Consider the following 10596-nt stretch of genomic DNA (forward strand, 5'->3'; position numbering starts at 1 on the left):
CGCCTTTCAAGGAACATGGATGGACAGTTATTTAACCGTACTTACAAAATAAGTGTTGTTATAATTACCATTTGGTTGTCAAATGGAAATTGACAAGCTATTGAAATTAAAAAAATTACTAACTACTAGGCCTAGGCAAAATATTCGTTAGATCCGCTTCGACTCGATATTCGTTTTGATTCGATTCGAAAAATCCGAATATCCGTAATATTTTGGAGCAAATCAAATAGGAAAATGTAGTATTCGTAAAAACCGAAGCAAATAACAAATATTGTTTTTTTAAAAGTCGGATATCCGCTTCGATCCGTATTTTTCGATATATATATATATATATATGTATATCGTAATATATTTTTGGCTTGTATTTGTAAACTCAGTTTTTTATCATTCGGACATGTATTTGTGACACAATTTAATAGTTTTTATTAGTGAAGTAGAATTTATTAAAAAAAAAATCAATATCCCTTAAAAATAAGAAGTTGGAATCCTGTGACGACTTCTTTTTCCCAAATTTTATATTTTTCTTCGTAGTTTTACATGCGAGCGCTTAGCTTTTTAGGGTTTTAATAAGTGCAGAAGTATCGAAGCGGATATCCGCAAATATCACAAAAAATCCGGATATTCGATATTCCGAATATCTAGAAATTTTCGGATCAAAGCAAATCACAAAATTAAGTATTCGGTTAAATCGAATCGAATAACGAATATCCCAAATTTTCTGGATATCCGATTCGTGCCCATGCCTACTAACTACTTAAGTCATTTTAATTAAAGTTCATGGATTATGATATCTACAAACAATTTGTTTGTTTTGTTTTTTGACAGCACCAACAATTTCTTTTTTCTTATTTTAAAACATCTTTATGGTAATGGCCACGTGAGTCCAAAAATATGGAATTCTTATTATATATACACGATTATAGAGATTTTAATTCTGAGATGAAACTGTTTTGATTTGAAAAAAACTACAAAACGATAGTCAATTTGTATTAGTATTTCATAATAAGCAAAAAATTTGTGTATCTCCTTTTTGTCAAAGAAAAATTTTGTGTACCACTTATACATTTTTGAATCTTATAGATCCATTACTTGATAACTCTCGGAAGGATGCATTTGCTTTTTGCTAGTAAATTCGGAAACGAGTTATAGCGACCTTATGGTTGATTAAAATTTATAACATTGATAACCGAGGAAAAAAGAAATGAAAACGGAAAATCAAGATGAAGAATAAAAAGGTTACTAACAAACAAGGACCTTTAATTATGATCCACATCCTCTTCCAAGTTCCAAGCTACAATATATATGTTATTTTGGAACCAGAGAAATTGTCTTCTTCACACTAACGTTGCAACTCCCTCTCACATCATCGGCAGCAAATTTTTCACTTTAATTCTCAAGCTAAACTTGAATTTTTGTGTAAGAAAACGAAATATTTTAATTTATAAGACATACCAAAAAAAAATTGTTGCATAAAGTACTACAAAAACAAATCGAAATTGCAAATTAAGTAGTATATTTTTTAATATATGTAAAAATATATAAACGCATCTTCGTTTTAGATAAAGGATATATGTACAACGTCAATTCAACCATACCTATTAATTGTAAGCTAAATCCTAATTGGTTGATCAATCTTTGTGAAGTTCCTCTAATTTTGATATAAATATAGAGGCTTTTGCAAAAATGCCACTTTTTCAATGCTACTTTTCAAAAATATAAAACCTTATAAAAAATACTCTTAAAAATATAAGATTTACCCAAATATGTATATAATATTATTAAAACATACACAAACTATATTTCGATGTATCTAAAATCTTATAAATACTTTATAAATACCTTATAAATGCATTTTAAATACTTTTAAAAACTTTTAAAATATCTTGTAAAACCTTTGAAAAACCTTAAAAATCCTTTAAAATAACTTGTAAAACCTTTAAAAACACCTTATAAAACCTTATAAATACTTGGATCGAGTCTTCAAGTAGTAGTTACAATCCATAAATACCTTATAAACCTAATAAAACTTTATAAAAATTTCAGATTTAAAAAAAGGACATTTTTTAAAATAGACATCTAAAAATGATATTTTTGAAAAGAAGCTCACCAAAAGAAGTATTTTTAACCGTTTACCATAAATATATAATCTATGCTAGTGTTTTGTACAAAAAGACGAAAGTGTCCATAAAGCAAAGGAAGAAGATAAAATAGAGACGTCATTTCCATTTTTTCAAACTACTTTGGTAATGGATTTGTTTGCAACTTGATGGATATTTTTCCGATTAGGCGTCTATCATTTTCAAAGAACAATGACGTAGTCATTTCATATTTGCCGTCTCCTCATAGCTTTTACTAGATTTTGTAATATATATAGTCCAACCGTAAAATTAATTTCTGTATATTATTTTTGATCTAAAACCAAATATACATGATCAATCTTAATTTTAATCTAAACAGACTTTCTAATTCAAAGCTGGACATTTATTTTGTGTAAAAGAAAGCTCACTTTCAAATTTCTTGAGATATACGTCTATAATGCTTAATATTTATAATCTGAAAAAGAAACTTTTTAAGTACTATTTATAATATATAAATAAACTAGTTTTACAAAATAATTCGGATAATATATTATTTTACTTTTCAAGTACGTTTATATACCTTTTTCCATAAGTAAATATGTTATGAGACATATATATATATATATATATATATATATATATATATATATACACATTAAAATGTCTTATCTTAGGCATATGTTAGGAAAGAGAGCTAACCGATATGTCTATATATTTTGTGAGATTTGGGATATTACTCATAATACTAGTCAGGTGCATTGTTGAGATATTTTCTTATTTATAAATAAAATATTTTCTTGGTATGAAAATCAGATATTTGTGCACACATATATATATATATATATATATATATATATATATATATATATATATATATTTTTGCAATGATTTAGGTTAATATGATGTGAATACTGGGTTGAATATTTTATGAGGCATATCCACATATCTACAAGAATATATTTAATCCTACACATATTATAATAGAAAAGTTTCTTTTTTGGTTTGCCATGTTGAATAGTACACATGATCCTGGATACTGTTGGGTGGGTAGATACATTGGGCTGCACTTTTAAATAAGTAACCAATCTTCTTCAAAAATTTAAAAGATACATATAAAGGAAAGTTAATTACAACGAATTTAAAGCTTAATTAATACTACTTCAATCATTTTAAAATGTATTGTGGAAGGGCATCTACTTGATCAAATGATTTAAAGCTCTATATCATGATTCTTATAAAAGTCCCACAAAATATATGTATACTTGCAAATTTTTATCTGAATCTTCAAATTTAATAATCAATCAATTTTAGTTTAAATTCTGGTAGATCAGTGATGGATTCTATTTTTTTTATAAACTACAAATTTGATAGTCACTTTTAGAGTGATACAAAATTCATAATATTCTTTATATTCTCTGATAAAATCATCTAAACATGACTCTCAAGCCTGCAGAAGGTATGCTACCTACTAAATTTAATTTAATATTCCTACGAGATTATGTAAGAATTGTCCACACTGAAGTGACACGTCATCGTCAGAGTCACCTTTTTCCTCGTATATAATAATACACATCGTTATAATCGAAACACACCATCACCTAATTTCTCTCTTCGCTAACATTGCAATCTCTTCATCTTATTCTTCATTAGATCACAAAACTTCACTATAACCTAACATGGCACAGAGTCATCCTGATCCAACCACCTCTCGCCACGTGGCAGTAATCGGAGCCGGAGCCGCTGGGTTAGTGGCTGCTCGTGAGCTACGTCGTGAAGGCCACTCAGTTGTCGTCTTAGAGCGCGGGAGCCAAATCGGAGGCGTGTGGGTTTACACCTCTGAAGTCGAACCTGACCCGCTTAGCCTCGACCCGACCCGACCCGTCGTCCACTCGAGTCTCTACAAATCCTTACGTACCAACATCCCCAGAGAATGCATGGGTTTCACCGACTTCCCTTTTGCGACCCGACCACACGACGGGTCGAGGGATCCGAGAAGACACCCAGCTCATACTGAGGTTCTTGCTTACCTGCGAGACTTTGCTAAAGAATTCGATATCGAGGAGATGGTAAGGTTCGAGACGGAGGTTGTTAAGGCCGAGCAGATGGCGGCGGAAGGGGAGGAGAGAGGGAAGTGGAAGGTTGAATCGAGAAGCTCCGATGGTATTGCCAACGAGATATACGACGCCGTTGTGGTTTGTAACGGACACTATACAGAGCCTCGTCATGCTCTTATCACTGGTAATAAGGAAAAACCTTACTCGTGTCATGAGTTATGTATTTTATTTGTTCAATTTAAGAAGAATTTTATGGACATAGTAAAAAAACACTATTAATTATCGAAATATGAACTGGTTTAAAATATTTTCCGTAAAGTAAGAAAAATTATTATGAAAAATATTAATTCAATAAAAAAACAGAAATTTTCACTTGTGAACATATATAGAAAACAGAGTTTCCTTGAGGGATGGCTTATTCGTCAAACAATATCAAGATTTAGGTTTTCTTTTGGGAATAATAATAATAAATAGTTTTTTTTCAGGCATAGATTCATGGCCAGGCAAGCAAATTCACAGCCACAATTACCGTGTTCCTGATCAATTCAAAGATCAGGTAATTGCAAAAGAATCATATCACTATATTGAATCTTGTACGTGATCTCATATATATCAACGTTTCTCTTCACTTTAAACTCTTTGATCGTTTCCTTGTTGTTGTGTTTGTAGGTGGTGATAGTGATCGGAAGCTCTGCGAGTGGAGTTGATATATGCAGAGATATAGCGCAGGTCGCGAAAGAAGTCCACGTATCATCTAGATCAACTTCACCAGAGACCTACGAGAAGCTTACCGGTTACGACAATCTATGGCTTCACTCAACGGTATACTAACTAACCGGCCAATGAATGATGTTGATTGTTTGATGATTCAATTAATCCATATATAAGACCGTTGAATGATTTCTTGCGACGTTCATTGTAGATTGAAATTGCCCGCGAAGACGGTTCGGTGGTTTTCGAGAACAGAAAGACAGTTTACGCGGATACCATTATGCATTGTACCGGGTAAGATACACTTCTGGCTCAAATCTCTAAAAGAGATTAAACATCAAAACACAGAACATGGAATATATAAATGTGTTTTGAAAACGTTATCATTGACTCTTGTTAATTATCTTCATCAGGTACAAGTATTACTTCCCGTTTCTTGACACGAAAGGTGAAGTGACTGTCGACGATAATCGTGTTGGACCGTTGTATAAGCATGTATTTCCTCCAGCTCTTGCCCCGAGCCTTTCGTTTATCGGCTTACCATGGCAGGTTAATAAACTTAATAATGTTTCTGATTTGCTTCTGTGAATATCTTTGTCATGCTTTTGCACATGATCTCATTGTTTGGTTTGACTTGGTTTCTTAGATCACTCCATTCCCGATGTTTGAGCTTCAAAGCAAGTGGGTCGCAGCAGTTTTGTCCGGCCGGGTATCTCTCCCATCGCAAGACGAGATGAGGGAAGACACTAAGGCGTTCTACGATAAACTCGAAGCCTCGGGAATTCCCAAAAGATATACACATTTGATGCCTGATGACTCTCAGGTAGACATATTTCGTAGCACTACATTACATAGCATGCTGTCTAGATAAAAATTGTTGAAATTAAACTAAACAATTTTTTGGTAAAATTATTGTGGCAGTTTGAATACGACAATTGGCTTGCGGATCAATGTGAATATCCCCGGATAGAGAAATGGAGAGAACAAATGTTTTACATAGGTTTCAAGAGAATATATGCACAATCCGCTACATATAGGGATAATTGGGACGATGATCATCTCATCGTAGAAGCATACGATGATTTCGTCAAATTTATGTCAAGCTATCAAGAACTTTTGCCGATGCTAAAAACCTAATGATAATTGACGTGGGAGCTTTGTTATGTGAACACGATGCGTGTGTATATAGTGTATGTAATGTAATTGCAAGTGTGTCTTGTCACTTGTGGTTGCTATGTTTCCAAAATGTGAAAAAGTAGAGTAATAGTTCTAAAAGGAATGTATATGGGGACTAAATGTAAAACAATAATGTTTGGAACGATTTTATAAATATGTAATAATGCAGTGAGCCTTTCATAAGGGAAAAAAGCAAATTTGCCATTGCATGATTGTGTGCAGTCATCACCCATGACATCAGTTGGCACTTGTGACTTTATGGCTTTCTGAAGACGACTTGACTTGTTTCTTGTGTTACACGGACCCACTAAATCTATTTCTTTTTCTTTCTTTCACATAATCTATTATTATCAAATTCCATTTTTTAAAAGAAAACATTCCATTAAACATAGTACAGTAATATACACAATGAGGCGTCAGATATGTCCATAAGTGACAAACAGACAAGTGACAACACTGATACAAAAAGTGGTAAGAAAGCTCTGAATACTTTGATCATTAGCTATTTTGTGTGCTTGGTTGAGAAAAAGAAAAATAAACAGATCTTTCTTTGTTGTCACTTGTTGACGAGAACAGAGCAAATGCATACATGGGAAACAGAGTTAACAAAGATACAGTGAAAGAGGTTTTTAATTTTCTCATTAAAGAGATTCATTCATGAGGAGACAAGTAATCATATTTTTACAATTCTATAGGATTGGGGTTGTTGTTTTGTATTTCATCACCTGCTTAGAGGTTGCAAAAATGGTTGTTCTCTGTTTGTGTTTATGTTTCAGTTGGTCTAGGGTTTGGTTTCGCCAGTGTTGAGTTAAACACTATGATCAATTCTAATATGCACACCACTTGTATGATGAATTGTCTCTATGAAGAAAAGTGCTACTTTCTCGAGTGCTCGTAGAAAAATGGAAATGTGGCTTGTGAGTTTACTAACTGCCGTATCTGATTGAAATTCTACAGATTGGGTTTATTGTTTTTCTTTTGTATGAATGAAGTGACGATAAAATTTCATTTGTGGTTGTTCTCTGTTTTATGAATAGTCAATACATTATACAGTGACATCTTAGAATTGTATAAAAGTCTGCGTTTTTCCACTGCACATTGACAAGTCCTAGATATTTTTTTTACGATGCATACATTGACATATACTTTCCCATTAGGAAGGTAAAAGATCTCTCAGTTCCTCCTTTTCCCCAAGTATTTTCTCTCTCTTTCTCTCTCCCTCCATTTTGCAGAGATGGGAGGTTGTATCTCTGTCTCGTTGTCATGTGATCGAGTAGTGAATCAGATTTCTCAGTGTTTATGTGTCAGTGGTAATTATATTCATAACCTCTCTGAGAATCTGGCTTCTCTGCAGAAAGCCATGGGAGTGCTCAAGGCTAAGCGAGATGACGTGCAAGGAAGGGTAGATAGAGAAGAGTTTACTGGGCATCGTCGAAGGCTTGCTCAAGTCCAGGTATGGCTTACACGTATCCTAACCATCGAAAACCAATTCAATGATCTTCTTAGCACTTGTAACGCTGAGATTCAAAGGTTGTGTCTCTGTGGTTTTTTCTCTAAAAATATGAAAATGAGCTATCTTTATGGGAAAAGAGTTATTGTGTTGTTGAGGGAGGTTGAGGGTCTCAGCTCTCAAGGAGAATTTGATGTGGTGACTGAGGCAACTCCGATAGCTGAGGTTGAAGAGTTGCCTATTCAATCCACAATTGTTGGTCAGGATTCGATGCTCGACAAGGTATGGAACTGTCTAATGGAAGATAAAGTCGGGATTGTGGGTCTGTATGGTATGGGTGGAGTAGGAAAAACCACCCTTCTCACGCAGATCAACAATAAGTTTTCTAAACTAGGTGGTGGATTTGATGTCGTGATATGGGTTGTGGTGTCTAAAAATGCAACAGTACATAAGATTCAAAGAAGCATCGGGGAAAAACTAGGCCTTGTTGGGAAGAAGTGGGACGAGAAAAACAAAAACCAGAGAGCCCTTGACATCCACAACGTTCTTAGGAGGAAGAAGTTTGTCTTGTTGTTGGATGATATATGGGAAAAAGTGAACTTAAATGTGATTGGAGTCCCGTATCCGAGTGGAGAAAACGGATGCAAAGTAGCATTCACCACTCGTTCTAAGGAAGTTTGTGGACGCATGGGGGTAGATGACCCGATGGAAGTCAGTTGTTTAGACACCAGAAACGCCTGGGATTTGTTGAAAAAGAAAGTGGGGGAAAACACATTAGGAAGCCACCCAGACATTCCCCAGCTTGCACGCAAAGTTTCGGAAAAATGTCGTGGTCTACCACTAGCACTGAATGTTCTTGGTGAGACCATGTCATGCAAGAGGACAATACAAGAATGGTGTCATGCAATTGAGGTTTTGACTTCATCTGCTACAGATTTTTCAGGAATGGAAGATGAGGTTCTTCCAATTTTAAAATATAGCTATGATAGCTTGAATGGGGAGGATGCAAAGTCGTGTTTCCTATATTGCTCTCTATTTCCTGAAGATTTTAAAATCAGAAAAGAGATGTTTATTGAATACTGGATTTGTGAGGGATTCATAGAAGAAAAGCAAGGTAGAGAAAAAGCATTCAACCAAGGTTATGATATACTCGGTACTCTTGTCCGTTCATCTTTATTGTTGGAGGATAAAGATTTTGTGAGTATGCATGATGTGGTTCGTGAGATGGCTCTGTGGATATCATCTGATCTTGGAAAGCATAAAGAGCGATGTATTGTGCAAGCCGGTGTTGGATTAGATGAACTACCTGAAGTCAAGAATTGGAGAGCTGTGAAAAGGATGTCGCTAATGAATAATAATTTTGAAAACATATATGGCTGTCCCGAATGCGTTGAACTTATAACTCTGTTCCTTCAGAATAACTACAAGTTGGTAGTCATCTCAATGGAATTCTTTCGGTGTATGCCTAGTCTAACTGTTTTGGATCTATCAGAAAATCACAGTCTTAGTGAACTGCCAGAAGAAATATCAGAGTTGGTGTCCTTGCAGTATCTTGATTTGTCCGGGACATATATAGAGCGACTACCTCATGGTTTACAAAAGTTGAGAAAGTTAGTACATCTGAAACTGGAAAGGACGAGGAGACTTGAGAGCATTTCAGGGATATCATATTTGTCAAGTTTGAGAACATTAAGACTAAGAGATTCAAAAACGACACTAGAGACGAGCCTAATGAAAGAACTACAGCTCTTAGAACATTTAGAACTCATAACCACAAATATCTCCTCAAGTTTGGTTGGGGAATTGGTATATTATCCCAGAGTAGGGAGATGTATTCAACACATTTTTATTAGGGACCACTGGGGCCGTCCAGAGGAATCAGTAGGAGTATTAGTTTTGCCAGCTATAACTAATCTCTGTTACATCTCCATATGGAACTGTTGGATGTGGGAGATAATGATAGAGAAGACACCATGGAACAAAAATCTAACAAGTCCCAACTTCTCAAACCTCTCTAATGTGCGTATAGAAGGGTGTGATGGTTTAAAGGATTTGACGTGGCTGCTGTTTGCTCCAAACCTTATTAATCTTCGCGTTTGGGGGTGTAAGCATCTGGAGGATATAATAAGCAAAGAGAAAGCTGCGAGTGTTCTAGATAAGGAGATTCTTCCTTTCCAGAAACTAGAATGCCTGAACTTGTATCAGTTGTCTGAGCTGAAGAGCATCTACTGGAATGCTCTGCCTTTTCAGCGTTTGAGATGTCTTGACATACTAAACAATTGTCCGAAGCTGAGAAAGCTTCCGCTGGATTCTAAAAGTGTTGTAAAAGTTGAAGAATTTGTCATAAAATACAAGGAGAAAAAATGGATAGAAAGAGTTGAATGGGAGGACGAAGCGACACGACAGCGTTTCTTACCTTCTTGTAGGCTGCGTTGAGGAGCCCCATGACCCAAAAAATGGGAAAAGGGTTCTTGTGATGTGAAGGAATATTGAGAGTCTCAGTTCTCAAGTAGAATTGTCTACTGAGGTGGATGAGATCTCTAGTGAACCCAAAACTGATGGTCTGGAAATAATGCAACACAATGCTACACCTATAAATACATGTTTTTTTTTTTTCATTTAGCTTGAAAAGAATCCTATAATTATTCATGTTGCTGTATAATTTCATTAGAAAAACTCTTTTTAAGATTTTTAAATTTTTGGGTGATCCTTATTTAAGTGAGTCCATTTATTGTGAGTCACTAAGTCCATTGTCTGAGCTGAAGATCATGACTGCATTTTCTAGGCTAAATGAGGAATTCTTCTCGTAGATACAGCTTAAATATAGGACAGAGGAACTTCTTTCTTCAAACACAATCCATAGAGACAAACTGACAATACTGCATATGAATTATGATGATCATGTTAGTTATCTACATAAATATGTTTTAAAAACGTTTTCATTGACCTTTTTGATCATGTTGATTATCTCCAGGTATAAGTATTACTTGCCGTTCCTTGACATGAACGGCAAAGTGACCGTCGCGGTCGACGATAATCGTGACCGTTGTATAAACATGCATCCGGCTATTGCCCCTGGTCTTTCAGTGACCGCCTTACCATGGCAGGTTAATAATCTTACATGTAT

General features: G+C 34.8%; 2 protein-coding genes across 2 annotated transcripts; both read left to right on the forward strand.

The window, feature by feature from the left end:
• Positions 1-3649: 3649 nt before the first annotated feature.
• On the forward strand, positions 3650-6211 carry LOC9328742 (flavin-containing monooxygenase FMO GS-OX-like 2). Its single transcript, XM_002889874.2, has 7 exons — positions 3650-4316; positions 4618-4688; positions 4802-4954; positions 5055-5137; positions 5257-5392; positions 5490-5666; positions 5765-6211. Exons 1-7 carry the CDS (start codon positions 3755-3757, stop codon positions 5978-5980), a joined length of 1398 nt encoding a protein of 465 aa, XP_002889920.1. The 5' UTR covers positions 3650-3754; the 3' UTR covers positions 5981-6211.
• A 295-nt stretch (positions 6212-6506) lies between these two features.
• LOC110224135 (disease resistance protein RFL1) lies at positions 6507-10436 on the forward strand. Its single transcript, XM_002889875.2, has 2 exons — positions 6507-6644; positions 7374-10436. Exons 1-2 carry the CDS (start codon positions 6609-6611, stop codon positions 9903-9905), a joined length of 2568 nt encoding a protein of 855 aa, XP_002889921.2. The 5' UTR covers positions 6507-6608; the 3' UTR covers positions 9906-10436.
• Positions 10437-10596: the final 160 nt, after the last annotated feature.

This window comes from Arabidopsis lyrata (genome assembly GCF_000004255.2).
Source record: "Arabidopsis lyrata subsp. lyrata unplaced genomic scaffold ARALYscaffold_1, whole genome shotgun sequence".
Lineage (NCBI taxonomy): Eukaryota > Viridiplantae > Streptophyta > Magnoliopsida > Brassicales > Brassicaceae > Arabidopsis > Arabidopsis lyrata.

Excerpts from the sequence above, each read along its gene's own strand:
- LOC110224135 (XM_002889875.2), top strand. The coding sequence starts at position 6,609 with ATGGGAAACAGAGTTAACAAAGATACAGTGAAAGAG. Across the intron at positions 6,645-7,373 it reads ACAAAGATACAGTGAAAGAG|AAAGCCATGGGAGTGCTCAA; the intron begins GTTTTTAATTTT and ends GCTTCTCTGCAG.
- LOC9328742 (XM_002889874.2), top strand. The coding sequence starts at position 3,755 with ATGGCACAGAGTCATCCTGATCCAACCACCTCTCGCCACGTGGCAGTA. Across the intron at positions 5,393-5,489 it reads TTATCGGCTTACCATGGCAG|ATCACTCCATTCCCGATGTT; the intron begins GTTAATAAACTT and ends TTGGTTTCTTAG. Across the intron at positions 5,667-5,764 it reads TGATGCCTGATGACTCTCAG|TTTGAATACGACAATTGGCT; the intron begins GTAGACATATTT and ends TTATTGTGGCAG.